The sequence below is a fragment of the Globicephala melas genome, chromosome 4 (genome assembly GCF_963455315.2).
Source record: "Globicephala melas chromosome 4, mGloMel1.2, whole genome shotgun sequence".
NCBI lineage: Eukaryota > Metazoa > Chordata > Mammalia > Artiodactyla > Delphinidae > Globicephala > Globicephala melas.
In genome coordinates this window covers 122,053,619-122,073,591 of record NC_083317.1, presented here as the reverse complement: position 1 = coordinate 122,073,591, position 19,973 = coordinate 122,053,619, and the positions used below count along the sequence as shown (strand labels likewise).

General features: G+C 38.3%; 1 protein-coding gene across 1 annotated transcript in view; it reads right to left on the bottom strand.

Moving 5' to 3' along the window:
* Positions 1-19,973, bottom strand: part of SLC9A9 (solute carrier family 9 member A9) — a 538,678-nt gene that overhangs the window by 207,198 nt on the left and 311,507 nt on the right. The window contains exons 10-11 of the mRNA XM_030873292.2: positions 6,492-6,605; positions 4,796-4,907 (exon numbers count right to left, since the gene is read on the bottom strand). Coding sequence (XP_030729152.2) covers positions 4,796-4,907; positions 6,492-6,605 — 226 coding nt within the window. The remainder of the gene's footprint in view (positions 1-4,795; positions 4,908-6,491; positions 6,606-19,973) is intronic.

Sequence of the window (19,973 nt, the reverse complement as noted above, 5' to 3'; positions counted from 1 at the left end):
TTATGCAATAGGACACATCAGGGGTGCAATGTCTCTTCAAAGTGCAACAGAAATGGACAAATTGGAGAATTATGTCCTGTGACCCACCGTTGGGGCCCTTGAACCTGCCCGGGTGCTTCAGGGCCTCCGTTCCATCCGGATCAGCACAGCAGCTCTGCATGGAGCCTCTGAAGCCCAGTAGGCTAAAGTCCCCAGCCACAGTGGTTTCAGGAAGGCTGCCGGGGCTCAACTGGGCTTGGTTTTTCCTCTCCTTCAAGCAATTGCCAGCTCTTATTTAGTTTTAAATTAAATCAAAATTGCAGCACATGGATTTGAATTAAAACAAGAGGCCCGATCTTTGTAATATGCACCACATCAATAGGAAAGCTAATTTGTGCAAAGCACATCTCCTCCTTTAATTTAAACCACAGAGCTCCGCTTCTCCGGTTTCAAGGGAGCTGAGAACTGGGCAGGGCAGCTCACCCCAGGCACTAACTAGGGCTGTGCTGAGAGGGACAGGAACAGTTTCAGGGGAGCTTAGCGGTCCTCTTAAGCCCTTTGTTCCGGGTGTCACATGATACAGCAGAGCAGTTGTGAACTCCTGGCCTTGAATTTAAAGAAGGTCTGAAAATGTCTCAGGGTAGACTCCCGCAACTGACTCTTAACTGAAACCTAGCTACCAAAAACAGAAATTGCATTATTAAAAGCTTCTCAGGGCAAATGAGGCAGAGAGACCACACTGCTCCTGACCTTGAGACCTCATTTTAAGGTTCCAAGGCTGCATGTGTGTGGATTACTAGACTACACAAAACCAATCGGGTAGGGTCTGTGCTAGGTGAGAAATTCAATCTGGGTCCTGACAGTTGCTTCGCTCAGTTTAACTGGCTCTAGAGGCCAAAGGTGGAGACGGTGGAGGGGCGGGGGGGGGAGGGCACAGGGTGGTGGAAGTGGCAGTAAGGTCATCAATGAACAATGTGTGCTTTGCTCAAAAACACTGCTGTACCCCAGCCATCGACACAGCTCCACGCCTTGCTCCAATGCTCACTGCCGGTAGTGTGTGCTCCCCAACAGGAGGTAAGTAATAAGCAGCTGGATCCCTCTGCAAACTGTCTCCTCCAGGTGCATCCAGATTTGGAAACAGGTCTGATTCAGGTTTTATGGGGCCTGAAACTTACACATTTTTGAATCCTCTTTAAGAAAAATGATACAAAAACACCTTTCACAAATTTTATATACCATTAGGACACACTGCTAGCGCCCATCCCAGGGTCTTGGAAGGGGGACACGGGGAGCTTAAAACTGAAGCTTCTTTAACTTTACAAGTAAATCCACTTCTGCTTGAAATACATCACCAGTTCTCTACCTGCCCAGTGCAAAAAGGCATGCACAAGGTGAGGGTAAAGGTGATGGAAAAGGCTTTGTCAAATAGTAGGTGTAATTGACTAAGACAGAAGTTCTGGTTCTTATTTGATTGGTCTTTGAAACATCTGTGGTGCAGCGGCTTAGGGAACCAAGCTTGGCCCAAAGCCAAGTTCTCTCTCTTAGGCTGCAAGCCACCTTAAGGGCAGGGTTCTCATCGCTGTCTTTGTTCACCCAAATACCTACCAAAGAGAGCCTGTCAGGGAGTGTCTGCTGAATGAGTAGCTGGGTGACTGATTGAGGGATTGTGTAAATAAATTCACGCTCCCATTTTAGATCGAGGGTCATTGTTGTTTATCTTCTCCAGAGGACTCTGAAAAATGTTTTAAGTTATGTAAAGAAAGGCTCCATCTAAATTTATTAGTGAAGCATGGACAAGTGGTTTCCACCAGAGAGCTTCCAAACTTATCCTTCTTACTGGATGACCAAAACCACAATAGACATAATTAAGAACATTAAGCTACATTATAATGCAAATATTCTTTAAGGGGTTTGGCTGTTTCTTCTGGTTTCAGCAGCTGTTGTGCCCACACACTCAGAAAAGGCTAGACAGTGTGTTTTTTGATCTGCTTTTTCACTTCCTCCTCAGGCTTACATTACCTTACGTTGACCTTTTAAATTCTGTACTTCCTGGCAAATATATTTAAAACTTTAGGTCCTGAGTGAGGTATGGCATATCAGAATTCATGCAGAAAATCAAAGCCCAGTCTGGACCATTCTCTTTTGAAGAAAAAATACTGCGCCGCACATGGTAAACTCCATTGGTCCTTCCTACACTCTGAAGGGGGTCAGTGGGTGCAGTGTAGAACCTGAGCCTATGGCTGGGAGGGGTGTCACCCACGTGTGTGGTTTACTGTGAACAGGATCGGGGTCAGGTTTGCATGAGAGGCATGTTAAGACATGCTGGAGTTGGCCTGGGCTAGGAAGGGCACGGTTTTGATTTAACTTTTGTTCTCATGACCTTGAGGGTAAATCTGAAGTTGTGTCAAGACAGATGAGAAGGCTCTAAATTCAAAGTCAAGAGGCCTGGGTTCAAGTCTCAATTTCATCTCTTATGAGTTGTCAGATCGTGAGCAAGATACTCAAAAACTCTCCATGTCTTTCTCTCTCTGTTTCTTTTTTTTAATCTGCAGGAAGAGACCAAGAGCGCCTATCTTATCTTGCCCTGGCTATGAGTCTCAAAACATTACCCACAAAAGGTCTTAGAAAGGTATAAAGTGACTTTGGAGTTGAGCATCTATGATTCCATTACCTAACCCTATAACATTACAATCTCCTCATTTTTAAGAAGACAGCTTTTTGGTGGAAAATCCAATGTTCTTAATGCTAGGAACTAGCAGATGGATATTCCCTTGAATTAAACTATTAATGTCAATCCCATTAAAGTGATGGGGTTATTATTTTTCTTCTAGAGGATGAAGATGATCTAGAACAGGGCCAGATAGTAAATATTTTAGGTTTTGTGGGCCATACAATTTCTGTGGCAACATTCGCCTCTTCTCTTATAGCACAAAAGGCAGCCACAGACAATATGTCAACAGAGGGGTATAGCTGTGTTCCAACTTTAGTTACAAAATTCCTGTGGGCTAGATTTGGTTCAAAGGCCATAGTTTGCTGACTCTCTGATTTAGGATATCATAAAGGTATCACCGAATTCTGGGCTTCCGCACATCCCCTGGTCATACACACCATACTGCTGGCCTCGGTTTTTAATGCAGCTCCAATCCAACAGCTAAGCAAACACAGAAGGTGCCAAATCCAGAAAGCCACGAGGTTATTTGGGCAGACGCTTCACATCCCAACATGGCTATCTAAACCTTGCACTTCTCTCACAATCTTCTTTGGGAAAAAAAGCATTGTTTAAAATATAATCTCCAAGTTTTAAAAATAAACCACCATTCTCCAGAGTAAAGCTACTGATACTTTGATGGGAACGAAGGAAAAGTGCTTCCCACCTCCTAGAAATGCTTTGCAAAAGTGCAACCCAGTGCCGACTTCTTATTTATGTGATCCAATTTGCCTTTTGCTTTCCCACAATGGAGTCAATCATTACCAAAGTTCATCACTGCTCTAAGTCAAAGATCACCTATCGGTACGAATTATCCTCTGTATGACTCCCTCTCTCACCCCGCCGGCATGTCTGGAAATGTAGAGAAGCACTGTCAGAGGCCTACAGAAGGGCATTTTTAAACTCTGGGTCTCCATTTGCCAGTACTTGATTAAATGACTCATTCTCAGCCTGAGAGCTCCCACCCTTTACTGTGTGGAACAGGCTGGGAGGGACCTGAAGGTGAAACAAGCCTTTTATTCCTACTACTACTTCTAGAAATGTGGATTTGGGACACTTAGTTGGGTTTGAGGTGAAGTCTCACAGACCTGGGTTTAAGGATGAGTTCATCCTTGGCCAAGTTACTTGACCTCTTTGAGATCCTGAACCTCAGTTTTTCCATATACAAAATGGGTTAATATCTGCTTTATAGGATTGATATATAGTGAGTGGCAAACAGCAGATATTCAATAAATGATAGTTTTCCTCACTCTTTCCATATCTCCCTGAATACCCCAAATTTTGTTTGCTCTATTCTGAAGCAGTTTTGTTTTACTCTCATGCATCTTCCAATGAACTACCTCTGAGTGTAATATAAGTGCATAAATACATAGAAGGCATGTAAGGGGAAAGGTCTCCAAACAAGAAAAGGCTGATGGTAGGAAAATTAATTGAACAGAGAGAAACAGAATCCCCAGGGTAGTTCAGGGTCAGCAAATTCATTTTGTTTATTTTCTTTGGGAAAAAAAGAGCCTTCAGGTATGGTTTGAGAGCAGAGATCCTGTCGATCTCATCCACCTGTGCCTAGAACGGCTCTTGGCATTTGGTGAGAGTGCAATTAATACTTGTTTTCTCAACTAATAACTGATCACACTTAGATATGATTTGCTTTTGTATTAACCATAAGAAGTTGCTGGAGCTTGGCATTAGGGAAGGAGCAGGGGTTCTAAAGAGAAGGAGCTTTAACACTGAACAAAAATGGTACCATTTACACACTATTTACCTGCAAGTATGCAATTTATGAAATTATTAAATTATGCAAATTCTCCCAAGTGAAAATTGATCTGAAATAAGTCAGGGGAAAGTCCAATGCCTATTCCAGCCCAGTTTCCGGCAGATACTGAACCTTGAGGCCATTCCAACAAGATTCCCTTTAATTTCATTTCCCTTCTGGAAAAAAAAAAAATCCCATTGTTGTTCAGAACTTATGGATATCCACATGGCAGTATGTTCAATGGGATAAAGAGAAGTTATGCTTCCCCAGAAGGTCTCTAAGTATCCTCATGGTTTTCCAAGTACTGGGAAATTACGAGAGAAGACGTGCACTAACACACAATGTAGTTCACATACCTGAAAACATCATCATGTGCTGAAAGTTCCAGGGGATCTTGTGTTTCCGGCCCAGATTCAGGAGGAAGGAGAGGGGATATATGTTGCATGCTCTGGCTACAAAAATTGCTAGCTGTGGATAAGCACAGGGAAACATTGAGGAAAATGTTGCTGCAATAAGGGTGAGAGTTCTTGAGCTTTAAATATTATGTCCTTAAGCTTCTCTATATTAGGACCCAGAAAACAGGAATAAACATGTCAATACATGTATGTCCAACTTGCTTCCAAAATTCATTTTTCAATGTCAGTTCCTGTCCAGAAACAGTAGAGAACTCTGTCTTCTTTGAACATATACTCGGTTTAAAATTGTTAACCCAATACCATTTCAATCACTGTAAATTTTCTCATCATATTTATGCTGCTGATAACTGACTCTACACTCAGTTCTGCTGCAAAATGTGAGGCAGAGACCATTCTGAGGCTGTGGCATCATCCTCTCAAGCAGCACTTTAGAAAGGATAAATGTGCTTCAGCTCACGATTATCATCTTACTTTCCATCAGTTTATACTCCTTAAACCTAGCAAGTTTCACTTATTTTTTTTCTTTTAGTGGATTTAATTTTGAGAGGAACTGCCTGTCTAAATGTATAACACAACTTCTGCTTTAAGAGATGTTTCACTAAACTCCAAGCTTTCTAGGTTAAAAATCTGTGAAAATATTTGTGGTAGTCATCTCTCCTCTTTTGACATCTTGGACTCCTTCCCTGATAGTCTGTCTATTCTAGTTTGTCCTCAAATGGGATGGAGTTATTTGGGAAGAGGGAGCTTCCTTCTAGGATCCAGGTTTCGGATGGAATTTGAAAATTCACTTGACTGCTCAGTGAAAAGAGAACAAGAGGTAGGTGCAGGTGCTTAGTTGGACGCTGGCTTCCAGAGAGGAGTCGGCTCTCTTGGCTGTTACAATCGTCTGCCTGTGATCCTAGGGGGCATCTGCCCATTTTCCAGGTGGGAACAAGGACAACAGCTGCTGACTGTCCTTGGGGACATGCGCAGTGGCTCAGTATCCTTTCTGATAGACATCCCTTCCTACTGGGAATGCTTATACCCCAGACCTAGAGCTAGAAAAGCCCTCTGCATTAAAACTGAAGTCTAGATTTCACCTGTCCTTTTACTTACAGGAAAGGGGCTAGCTTATTAAAATAAACTTACATGTGCACAGAGCTTAAGACATTAAAAGCACATCTATCATGTTAATTTCACTTGATCTTTACTATCTTTTTTTCAAAGTCCTCACTGGAAAAAAAGATTTTACCATCTTGCACTGAAAGTATTTCTGAAGTTCTAAATCTTGGCTGTCTTCTGATACATTCTAATGCAGATTAAATATAAAAAATGGATTGACATACTCTTTATATAAATGATTCATAATTTGAGTTAAACATATTTTGAATCTTCAAAAAATGTCATTTTCTTTTAGTTTTTCCCCCTTACTTCCCTCAGTATTTTCCAAACTTTTTATCCTGAACCATAACATTTAATAAAGGCCCCAATTTCTTAGGATAATTTCCACCCCTAATTAGAATTACTTGTCTGCCTTGAATTTGAGCTTTGCAGTAAACCTGAGGAAATTACTTTAACAATTTAACAGAATAATCACTAAAGGTAAGTAGTTTGTTCTCTTTTCTCATCACCCATTGTTCTGTATTTCAAAGGATACAAAGGCTCCAAGTATGAAAAGAGCATTAAAGATATGATTCTGGAACGTGAACAGCGCCAGGCCCATGTAACAGAAGATGACGTTCTCAGCCAAGAAGTTCATAAATTCAAACAACTGAAAACAAAACAGAAAACAAAACCCATGAATTACGACTCAGCTTTGAGTCCATTTAATTTCTTGTGACTTTATTTGGTGACTGAAGGGTCCTCCTGTAACTGGCAAGGCCATCCTTTGGCCTTTTGCTCAGCCTCTGGCGGGGTGCAGGGGCCCTGCCTATCCTGCCAGGTCAGCTGACTCTACCCTGGCTCTCTACCCAGTGACAGATGCTGCAGCCGTGTCAACATCCCACCCTCCTTTCCAACGGCAAGGCTGCCAGAGGTACCCCAGGGTGAGATTAACTGGCATGATCCTCCATGGAACAATTCCTACTAGGACGAAAGAACAGTCCCTGTTACAGAAATTGAAACTACACGATTTGCTTAACGTGTACCATAGTGAACGATGCAAGAATTGTTTAGTAGATACACGTGAGTTCCCAGACCCTGAAGAACTAAATAAAAAAAGGAAAAAAAAAGCTTTAGCTAAATTACCTTCCTCAGGCAGGCAGGAAGGGCAAACCTGGAAAACTTAGAAACCTGTAGTGAGGACGAATGTCGATTATATTTCAAATTAGAATAATCAGTATATTTCAAACTTCAGACAATGCGACTCATTAAACTGACTGACGTAGGTATATCCATTAAATGTCTACAATCTCTAGCTGGTAAAAAGGAAATGATTAATCCCAGGGATCAGTTAATTCAGCAAGAACACAATCAAGACATCACATTCAGTCAGAGGGATAGAGTAATAACATGTTATGCTGAGGGATGGCCCCAAGAGTTATTCTTAGACCATTAACTAAACAATTGAAGTTGAACAAGAAAAACATTCTCCAACTTCCAGATTAGAAGTGAAAGGGAAATGTGTCCAAGGGCTACAGCAAAGGCAGATTTAGAAGAGATTTTAGTTTATGATCCAGACTATTCATTTGGAAGTTCTGAAACTTCTTTCCCAGACCTACATAAATCACCATGTTAGGTAGACGTCTCCAGAGACATTTCTCTTGATTTTTTAAGGACTCATTATTTTTTCATGTAATTTATTTACAGCTCCACAAATAATGCCCAATACCTGTTCACCGACAGCTGACAGAAAGAAAAGCAGAATCTTGTCAGACGCATTATTTAAAACCAGTAATAGAAAGGATGGATTAAAAAAAAAATCACAGCTCTTTTGGTACAGGATGGTCTTTCTGCAGGGGTTAGCGATCGTCAATTACCCTGAGTACTCACTTTACATTCTAGGCCAGCCCATCAAAACAAACACCGTCACTCAAATAACCACAGACAGCTTGAAAATATAGGGGGAAATGTAGGAGATGGGGGACACTTTTCTATCTCATTATGTCTTTACTTTTTCAAAAAGTGAGATTTGGCTGCTGTCTTAATCTGCCATAACATGTCAGGCTGCTATAATAAAATACTATAGACTGGGTGCCTTGAACAACAGAAATTTATTTCTCATAGTTCTGGGTCTGGGAAGTCCAAGATCCAGGTGCTGGCTGATTTAGTTCTGGTGAGGGTCCTCTTCCTGGTTTGCAAACAGCAGCCTACTTGCTGTATCCTTACATGGCAGAGAGAAAGAGAGATCTTCTCTCTTGTGTGTCTTTTTCTGAAGGCACTAATTCCACTCATGAGCACTTCACCCTCATGACCTAATTACCTCCCAAAGGCCCCACCTCCAAATGCCATCACACTGGGGATTAGGACTTCAACAAATGAATTTGAAGGGGGTTAAGGGGAGACATTCAGTCCAGAGCAGCTATCCAGTTTTTGACATTAATAATCACGTATCAAGGTTAAATTCATAGGGCTTCTCCTTCTCCGGTCCCCATCCCAAGTGTCTTTTACTCTAGAGGGGACATTTTGCTGATTAGGATCCATTCAGCCTCTTGTTAGTGGTCATACCCCAATTTGCCTCTGGGGTCCACCTCTTTCCCCACGCTCAGCCCAGCGTGTTTGGTTCAGAAATGTGTGTGATGAATTCAGCAGTTATTAGCTGGAGTTAGGACTTCTGATTGTGAGACATTAAAAAAAAAAAGTAAGTTAAGGAAACAAAGGATATGTCTGTACACGTATGAATCCATCGTGTATTAACATATACATATACACATAACTTGCACTCCACTTTACAGACGTTTGACATTCCTATTAAATTTTGTTTTTTACCATGAACATGTTACTTTCATAGCTTAAAAAACTGAATTAAATTATAACAAAAATTTTAAAGTGGAATAAAATACTTCCCAAATGTTTTCCTTCTTTAGCCTTGCTTAAGCTCCAACTCTTTATCTTTTTACTTTCAGGAAGTTATCAAGCATTCTTATCTAATATTTTTCTTATTTTCTTTAAAAGTTGTTCTTGAGTGCAGGAAAATACAAACAACCACCAAAAAAAGCACTTATCTTTTTGTGGAACATCTTTTTCAGTGATCTCTTTATTCACAGATCTATAGATTATATAGACGACATGCATAATGTTACATAAATCTGACTGTATTTTTATATAATTTACTTTAATTAACTCAGTAATATTTCACAAGCCTCTTTCCATGGCAATAAATCTCAATCTACTGAACAATTTTTAATGGCAGCACAATATCCCTTTGTATCTTCATACCCAATTTTATTTCACTGTATCTATTATTACCCATTATTAGACATTTGGTTGTTTCAGATTTTCCCCTTATAAACAGTGCTGCACTGAGCATCTTTATACAAATCTCTCTCCCTAGCTGAGTGATTACTCCTTAGGTGAAATTCCTAGATCTGGGCTACTTCTGTCAAAGGATATATATTAATTTTTCTTTTTCAACATACTACCAGCCTGCCCTTCAGAAAGATTATACCAATTTACATCTCTAATAATGGTGTAGAGGCCGCCCTTTCCTCACACTCTTGCCAAAATTAATTTTTATCAATTTTAAAAAAACCTTTGACAATCTAATAGACTCACTTATTTTAAATTGTAGATGGTTGTTAGCATTTTAAAAAAGATTCCCTTCATAGCAAGGCAGCAGCACTGATTAGCACTCCTTTGTCTACTTATATCATGTAACAACATTCCTCTGAATGAATAGGCTTCATAATAACTTCCTTCTCAGGGCACTTAATGAAAATGTGTGGGCAAATTCAACTTTGTGTTTCACATGCAAAAATCTCCTGAAGACGTGTTTCAGAAAGAGAATGTACCTTAAGGCCAAGCTGACAGAAGCAACCAATTTGACCATTAAACCTTCATTGCCTGAGTCTGGCCCAGAGTAGTCAATTACTGAGGGAATAGATTTACTGGTCAATTTCGGAAAAAAGAAAAAAGAACAAACTCCACCCCCAAACCAATAATAATAATAAATGTCTAACTAGTTAATTCAGTATTTAATATGAATAACCTCGAATCTACTTCCTTCCCACTCAGGGTCAATGAAAAATAACTTGAGTCAACATTTTATTTATCCAGTACAGTAAGCAACATTTGTTTTATTTCCCTTAATTCACAGTTTGGGAGCCTGTGGAGGGGACCCAGGTTAAAAGTAATATTTGCTTAGCAGAGCTTTTCTTTAGGACAAAAAAGCACGTTTAATAGGGCAAGCAAGACTAGGGAAATATTTAAACTGCATAAGAGGACAATCTGTGTTTAAAAACTCAGAAAGTTCATGGTAACAACTTACATGTTAAACAACATAATCTGGTCAGCAAACCGTGTTCTCTAAAGACTTATTTGATACTATGTTTTTCAGTTGGTGTTACTCACTGTACTTACCAGAAAGTAAGAAAAAGTCATATCTGTTTCATAAAATATGTTTATTACTAATTCTGATTGACTTTTTCTCCTATTAGTAAAAGAATGAAACAACCATATTACTGTGGTTCATGTACAGAAATATTACAGCAGTTCACTATACCCTGCTTTACTAATACTAATTAAATTCACATGAACTCCTCAGTATGGCTTTTATTTGACTTACAGTTTGTTTCAACATATTGACTTTCATTTACTTGGCCAAGTAATGCACTGAAATTCATTTTAATTGGGATGTTAAAGAACCTACAAAACTATAATAAAAGTGAAAGGAAAGAAAGAACTAACTATATTCTTTTATTTTCCCCATAATTTTGTCCTGGGATTGATTTTTTGTTTGTTTGTTAATAAAATTTACCCTTATTCCTAACTGGGAGCCTTCTTTAGAGAATATCTCAGATTTCATTTTTTTACACATTATTGGGTATATCTATAACTATTCTGAACAAACTGGAGTACAAGTAAACAATTTTTATTCCTATATTGGGGGATTTGCAAACAAACATTACAATATATTCTATTAAAATTATAAACTTTTGCTCCTGGGATTCTAACATTTGCTTAGTCCCAAGTCCTGAGGAAATCTGTTCAAGGTGAACCCAATAATTCCTGTGGGCTCTACAGGTAGCATAGGACTTGAATTGTGCTGAAGACCTGTGACCTTTACCACCAGGACATAAGGGATCTGAAAGCTTTGTTGCCAGTCAAGGTCATGGTTCCCAGAGTGAAGCCTCTCCTTACAAAGCCGAAGATCTATAGTTACAAATAAGTACAAGTGCAATCCTTTGAGATCCTCTTCTAGATTTAGGACACTGTCATAATATCAGTATTACTACTTCTAAAATAGTAATAATGCTAATGGGACTCATTTTTTTAGGACTTAACTTGTGCTAGGGAACGAGTTAAAGGCTTTTGCTTACTTTAAACATTTTTAGCAATTCATGTCATTATGAAAAGAAAACTCATAAATTGATAATATTATTTCTATTTTACAGTTGGGGAAATTGCACTCAACCATGGTAATGCATTTGCCCACGTAAAGCTCAATAAAGGGAAGAACTGAGTTGTCCTGAGTTTTGTCCAAGGCACATGCCACTTCTGCCAGACTAGGCTGCCTCTCCGTTAGACAAGATTCAGGTTCAGGGACAGCGAGAAGTTTGTAATAATAGTATTGGTGAATATTTGTAACACATTACAGTCTGCAAAGTATAGTTTCATACATATATACATCCTGTTTGATCATCAGAGCAACTCTTCCCTAGATATCTTCTAGGGAAGATATCTGTGACTCTGACCACATTGTTTTTCAAGTAAAGAAACCCGAAAGGTAAATTTCCTCGTACCCAACTAGTGGATGCAGGGGGTGACTTGAGGTAGGGGATACTTATCCCCCCCGCAATGTCTATTACCATCTGCTCACCCAAGCTGATTCTTCCAACACTCTCCCTCCTCTCAAAGTACAAAAAGTAAAAACAAAGGTCTTGCCATGCATTTGTAACTTCAAGACAAATCTCCTTCCCATTCACCCCTTTCCCCTTAGAGAAATTCTGGACTTTTCACTGTGCCTTATATAATGATTGTATATGGTTTTATATGTATATTACGATACATATATATATCTTGATATCTCTATGTATCTAGGTATCTATGTATCTATCTATGGCCTAAAATAAGACAAACTTCATGCAATGTCTCTGCCCCATTTGCAGGAGGTGGACTGCAAATCCAAGATCAGATTCTTCAAGGTTAGGACTATACAGGCCCTGAAGTAAAGGAGGTTCAGAGACCTCCTTTACTGAGCTAACCAAGCTGGTGCAAATGATTTTCAATACTTGATTTGGGTATTTTGAGCATGTCGGCTATCTCCCGCGTGGTATAACATCGATTGCTCTCAAGTAATGTCTCGATTTTGTCGCGATCAACTTCAACTGGTCTACCCAACCATGGGGCATCATCGAGCGAGAAATCTCCAGTGCGAAACTTTGCAAACCACTTTGGACACGCTCAATCAGTCACAGCACCTTCTCCATACACTGCACAAATCTTTTTTTGCATCTCAGTTGCGTTTTTACCTTTCTTGAAATAAGAAAGCATAATATGCTGAAAGTGTTGCTATTTTTCTTCCACCTTCAATATTAAAATGGCTACACAAAAATTCACCAATTTTGATGTCTTTTTAAAATGCATGCTGTCACATACAATCTAACAAAACTGACATGATATGACAGCTGTCACATACAATCTAACAAAATTGTTTCGAATGAAGTTAAAGACAGCTAAGTGCTACTAGAGCCATCTTACAGGAAAAAAAACAAATGAAACTTTTGGCCCACTCAATATTTCTTTGTTTGAGAATTCTTGGGTTCCTTATGCACTCCTGGCTGCTACCCAGCTCTCTCCTGTCCCCTGCATCTTTCATTGTTTTCTTTTAAACTTAATTAGACTTTTTAAAAACATGAGAATTTCAAAAGCACAGCCTATAAAAACACAACAGAACACATTTTATGAAGATGAATAGGCATCATTAAGTAAGTAAAGCTAATATAGGAAATAAATGTAGTTACAGCTACAAGGAACTGAGCTTCATTAAACTGAATACATACTATAGCCAGATTTTCTTGAAATCCTTAAGCTTATAACTTAAGGGGAAGGTTATTTTCTATGAATTTGCTAAATTACTTTAGCCAGTAAACACTGATAATAGTGTTCTTATTTCTGGAGGTTTTCCAGTTTTGATTCTTCCTTTTTGGGGGGCTATTAAGGTAAAAGTGTAGAGTTTTGTAAGGTTGCATTTAAGTTAATACACTATTACGTTAAGAATAACTTCTCAAGTCTGCAACTTCAAAGTTCTTATTATCATGATATTGATCAGGAATATTGGTTCACCAAATGAGACTGGCCTTAGATCTATTTTGATGAATTTAAACACACACACACACACACATGCACATACACAGGCACACCAGAATATAGGAACACAAATTTCAAAGGTAGAGTCACCTTGTGATGTATGTAGTCCAGACATCTAGCCAATGCTTGATTGCTCCAACACTCTTGTTAACGGTCTCTCCAGCTTATAACTGAACACAGCCAAAGGCAGAAACCTCACCACTTACCAAGGAAGCAAATGGCATTTTTAGACATCTGTAACTGTAAGAAAATCTTTCCTTATGTTGAGCTGAAATTTCATTCTCTATCACTTTCAACTACTTCTCCTACTTCTACTTCTTTAGCTCATAAAAAAAATAAGTCAAATAGGGTATCATTTTATTCCATACTGCTTTGCTCTAACAGCAGAAAGGGGATTTCCACCAGAAGAGTTGCAGTTTAGGCAATTTTACAGTGTAGGCAGCAAATGCCATTTTTCATCCTACAGTCTTGTTAGTCTTGAAAGTAAACATTTTGCTAGGAGTTTGTGGTTGGCATGTGGAGCCTCTAGTCTAGAATACCTGCAAAGGCTTGGGGGGCTAGAGTAACCAGAATTATGTTCAAATAAGTGTTCTCCAGAAGGATCTTCTCAGCAAATCTAATAGTACTGGCCTTTAGGGAAAAAAAAAAAAAAAAAGGAGACGGCATAACATAATTTCTCCGTGGTTTGGCCAACAAATAAATTAGCTAGTTGAAACAATATATTTTCTTTGAAGAAATTAAAACCATGCTTTAAAAAAATCTCTTAATGAAAAAACCAAGAGAAACATCGATATTGTTAAGCATTGGTATAAAAAAATTCACACTTCACACATTATCAAAAATTTTAAAGGTCAATATCCCATTTCTTCTACTTTTTCATTTAGCTATTCTTAATCTGTTTTCTTATTCATCTTGTGTCTTTTTATCTTTATAATTAGCCTATGCTGAATTCTTTCTTGAGCGGGAGTGTGAAGAATGTACACAAAAAGGAAGATTTCTAATGATGTCATTTCTTTAGGTCTCTGAGTTGAATACCAATACCCCAGCCCTTGCCACTGATCTGAGTGACAACCACCCACAACATGGCTGAGGATATATTGCTCCATCCACCATGAGAATATTGTGCTCTTTCTACATGAAGATTTGGCACTGGCAACATACAGTATATTGAGCCCCAAACACTGTGAGCTGTGTTCAACTTCTTCCTGCCATCCCATTTTCTTGATGAAAGTGTTACAAATGCCTAGGATTAAGGACATTACTCAGTGTTGTTTTATGATCAGCTATTTCACAATGTAATGCATAGAATATCAGGACAAATGCAAAACACTAGAACCAAACCAGTATTCACTGAGAAAGGCTTTGCCTCAGTATTTCAGATTGAGAAGTTGAAGCATGTGTTTGGAATAACACTTAGTTGTAAAGCTAGCTTGAAAATTTCCAGAGATTCTTTGCTTCATGTTATGTTACACCTAATAAACACTGGCATTTATGTTAGTGCATCTATCATGTTTGAATTCCTTTGATAAACTTTCTGAATTAGATAATTTTGAATAATTTACTGTAATGGTACGACAGTAACCAGAACTTCTCAGAAAAAACTATTTTACCACCCTTACCCCATCTCCTATTTTTGAGGGAAAGTAATTTGAAGACTAATCCAACTGATTTGCTATCTAACCTGACCAAACTCTTTGTTCAACTTTTCCTTTTGCTTTGAGGTCATCTCTTGTACAATACATGGAGGTAGGTTTTTCACAATTTAGAATGTAAAGAGGTATATATTTTTTCTTATGTATTTCAATCTGATTTTAAGTCTGATACAAGTATGTAACACAACTTTATATTATACGTAAATAGTAATATTCAAACTCTTAATTTTTTGTTTTCCAGATGGTTAAAGAGTTCATTGATTTGACTGACAAAGAAAATATCACAACGAAGGGTTAAAAAGCATTTTAATTAGGAAGAAGATTTTGAATTCAATTTCTGAACTACGGTGGATTAGATTATGGAAAGGCATTCAACAGAAGGTTTGAAGCTTAGAGTAGAACATTGTGCTAAACATGATAAGAAATTGGAACATGCGAAAGAGTCTTTATAAATCAGAGAGATCAATGAAAATGAGACAAAAATATATGACAATTGAATAACGCCATGTAATTAGAAAACAGCTGCAAATGATTTTTATGAAGGCACGAATATCACTAAATCAATAGCTGATGAAAATTAAGTTTGCTTGCCTTGTTTCTTTGTAATGGAGAGTTAAAATGTAGTGAATGTAGATTGTCAGTGCTTGTACTGAACTCCAGAAAACTCTTATTTTACACCGATTAACTTTGTTGAGCTTCTTTTTCAGCAAGATTTATAAAGCCCCCCTCCCTGAAGCCTCTTTGTATTGAAGCTACTGCACACCCTTGACAATATAAGTAAAATGTCAAAAACTATGAATGATTACAGTACGTGCATGTATTTCTATTTGTTTCCAAGGAAGGCAATTATATTTTCACGTAAAAACCAGGCATGCCTAAATCGATTCTGTATGAGAGTTTTAGCTTTGACTTACTTTGGTGGTTTGGAGCTAATTTTATTTTTGTTCCAAACTCTTTGGGTATTTCAGAGTTACCACACAAAGATCCCTCAGAAAGTTCTCTTGGGCTACATGTGTATTTTCGATGATGTTCAGAATGAGTTTGTATGCAAAACAAATCATATTCAAATACCGAGGGAAAGACTCAGCTGTAGATATGCACTAGAAGATCTTAATCAGTCTCTACTCTCTAGTTTAACCCTCCATTCCTTCTTACCACATAAATTTTTAGGCTTAATGAGAGTCAGTTCCACTTGTTCCAAAGTCTGTTTATCTTTGCTTTAAATTGGTATTTGTAATTGCTAATTTAACTACGTAGATTAAGTGTGACTATGAAAGAAAGAGTTGATGTTTTTCAAAACTAAGTTAAATATGTAGAAAAAACTTGGTAAAATTTAGTTGCATAGAAAATGATACTAAATTAGTGGTGAGCGGGACAACTATAAAACGTTTAAATACAGAAAAATTCTTAACGTATATGCTTTGCTGATGTCTTTAATTCTTGGCTCTGAACTAAAGACACAGAAATAGAAACTGGAAGTTCTGGTAGATATATTTTGGGTGTGCTTTGTGCAAGAAAGGCATCCTAGAACCCTAAGATTCAAAGAAAAGGCATTGAATCTTTATCAAAAGATTGGCAAATTAATATGCATTTATGTAAGTGATGATTAAATGTTGGAGGTATTTGTGTCATTTTAAAATGATTCCTTGCTTTAACTGACTTTTCCATTAATTGACTGATGCTAATTTTGTTTTAGATAAAAGTGGTGCCTGTTTTTCTCTCTTTTAACACTTTTCTGTATTTAATATTTCCATTTGATTATTTTTTCCAACCTCTTGTACCTGTTCCAAATGACTAATATTCTTCTTTATCTCTTTAAGGATACTAATTATACGTATTTTAAATTGTTGGCTTGCCGTTTCCAATAGTTTTGCTTCTTGTGGTCTATGTCCAGACTTTGGTCTCTGTTTTAAGTGGTTGTGCTTTTCTGGGCATTTTGTTATTTTGGCCTGTGAGCCCATATCTTCCTGGGGTCAATCCTGTCTGCCAATGTTATGAGGAAATGTTACGAGGGACACACACTAGAGTTCCTTCAGTGATTTTTAGGAGATGCGCGGGGATGAGCTCCAGGGTGGAGGAAGCCCTCAGCACCATCAAACTTTTGATCACCCCCCAAAACTGAATTGGTTTCACTCCTCTGGCAATTCGTCTGTCAGGGATTCACCCTTAAACCCTTAGAACATAGCAACACTGGGAAGAGGCAGAGTCTCTCTAGGTCATTTTCCATCATCCTGAGGGTTTGGAGGCACAGGAGATGGAGGACAGAGGATGTTCAAAGGCAGGGCAACTGGTCATCCTGCACTTTTATCAACTTCTTCACTGCCCAGATGCTACTTCCAGGGCTACCATGATGGATGCTCTAGGCTATTGCAATGAGGCGGGCGAAGATCATCCCAAAACAATAAGGGCAAGAGGCAGATGCAGAAGTTAAAATCTCTAACTGATTCTCTCTTCCGACTTCTGCTTTCGCTGCTGTGCAGGTGTGGCCATCCTTCATACCACTTTGACCACCTCTGGCCTCTCCAGGTGTTCTTATAGTTTTTATTACTTGCTTGGTTCCATGTTTTCTCTCAATCATGTAGTTTCTCCAGGTTTCATTTGGGAAGAAGGAGCCAGCAGCTGAAGCTAGTTTGCTATTTTGTCATCACTGAGTTTTGTATTATTTTTAAAGTTAAAGTTGCTGATTGAGAATGATAAATGGTATTGAAGTGTTCTCCTCCATAGGGGTTTCTGAGTTTAATTTGAGTCAAACTACTGAAAAGCCTGCTCAAGGCAAAACTGGGGATATGAGGTTGTCTATGGCCTATGCCCTCGGCCTCTTTGCGTGTGGAAATTCCTCCCTTTCCATGGGTGAGGAAATCATATATTTCAGACTTTTGAGGACCGACCTATTTTCAGACACTTTGTTCTTTTGTCCCCATCTAAGTACTATTGTGCTTTTCTATCCTCTATTCTATTTTTGGTTTGGAAAACAAAGTTACTGTACCCCAAGAGATTTCACTCCTTGTACCCCTTATACTTCAGATGCCAAATATCCTAGAATTTTGACTTCTGGAATATCAAACCAAAAATTCAGAAAAATAGATAAGTCACAAACAAGCAATTTCTTAAAGAAGATATACAGAGCTTCCCTGGTGGTGCAGTGGTTGAGAGTCCGCCTGCCGGTGCAGGGGGCGCGGGTTCGAGCCCTGGTCCGGGAGGATCCCACATGCCGTGGAGTAGCTAGGCCCGTGCGCCACAACTGCTGAGCCTGCTCTCTAGAGCCCGTGAGCCACAGCTCCTGAGCCCATGCGCCTAGAGCCTGTGCTCCGCAACGGGAGAGGCCACCGCAATGAGAGGCCCATGCACCGCCATGAATAGTAGCCCCTGCTCGCCGCAACTAGAGAAAGCCCGAGCACAGCAATGAAGACCCAAATAAACGTAGCCAAAAATAAATAAAATAAATAAATTTTAAGAAGATATACAGATGACCCCAAAACTAATCTGTAAGTTTCAGAAGGGCGCCTAGCACACTTGTTGTGTTTGTCACTGAACACCAACTCCCAGCAGAGAGCTTAGCATATCATAATGCTCGATAAATATCTACTGAATAAACAAAGTGAATAAAAAGGGAACTCTAAGGAATTGCCTGTGTCACTGTAAGTTTGCACAATCTTCCTTCATGGAAATTTAGGAAAAATATAATAAAATTTATAAGACGTAAAACCTTGATCTGAACAATTCTACTTCTTGGAATTTTTCCTAAGCAAATAATGTGACAAGTATACAGAGATTACATCAAGATGTTCATTCCTTAAAATAAAAAGATATGGAAGACAACCAAAACATACATCAAAAGAAGAATACTTAAACAATTTAAAAGGGATTACACTTCTGAAGGTTCACTGCCATGTATGATGTTTCCTATGGCTTTTTACCAGATACATTTTATCAGATAAAGGAAATTCTTCCCTTCTATACTTTGCCAGGAATTTTTTAAATAAATATTTGTTGAATCTTTCATATCCAATGCTTTTTTTAAATCTACTGAGATATTTTCTTTTCATTTGTTTATGTGGTAAATTATACTTACAATATTTTAATATTAGAGCATACTTACATTCCTGGGACAAACCCAGCTCAGTCATAACGTACTTTTGTTTTACACTGATGAATTTGGATTGCTGATATTGCTTTCACAATCTTTGTATCAATGTCCATAAGTGAGATTGGCATACACGTTTCATTTTTATTACTGCCATTGACTGGTTTTTATTTCAGGAGTATTATAATAGTGTCATTAAATGACTTGGGAAGCATTCCTCCTTTATCTTTTTTCTTAAAAGGTAAGTATAAAATTGAATGATCTGTTTCTTGAAAGTTAGATAGAACTCACCTATGAAACAATCTGGGCCTTGTTTTTTTTTTTGGTGAATGGATTTTTAGCAACTGATTCAATTTCTTTAATGATGATAGGTCTACTTAATTCTTTTTCCCCTTCAGACAGTTTTTTTTTTTTTTCGAGTATCACAATGTTTACTGACAGATACAAGTATATAAAATCAGGGCATGAACAGGACTTGATAAATTAAGTAGACTTAATTTCAATACTATAATAAGAGGGACCAATTCAAATTCTCACCATTTGTTTCACACCCACAAAGACCACGTCAAGGGCATTTATGATCTCTCAAAACAGACCAGTTTTGTGCAAGTAAACCATGTTTCTTTTAAAAAGACTTGTGCACTTGCCCAGGCTCAAGGATATTAAAATCTAGCAAATAAAGCCCATTACTAGAGGTAGAAATACAGGCAATATACTATTACGGCAGCAACCATCAATTACAGTTAAGAATTTTTCTGTAACAACCAGATGGATAATCAAATATTGCAACAACTCAAGTATTACTGAGCAGAGTGCATTTCTACAGTATTCAGTGTTGCTATTCAGTTTTCTAACTTAAAACAGCCTATGATAACTGGCAGCAAAGAAGGTCCTTGCAATAGACTGCCTCTGCTTGAGAACTTGATGTAATTATTGC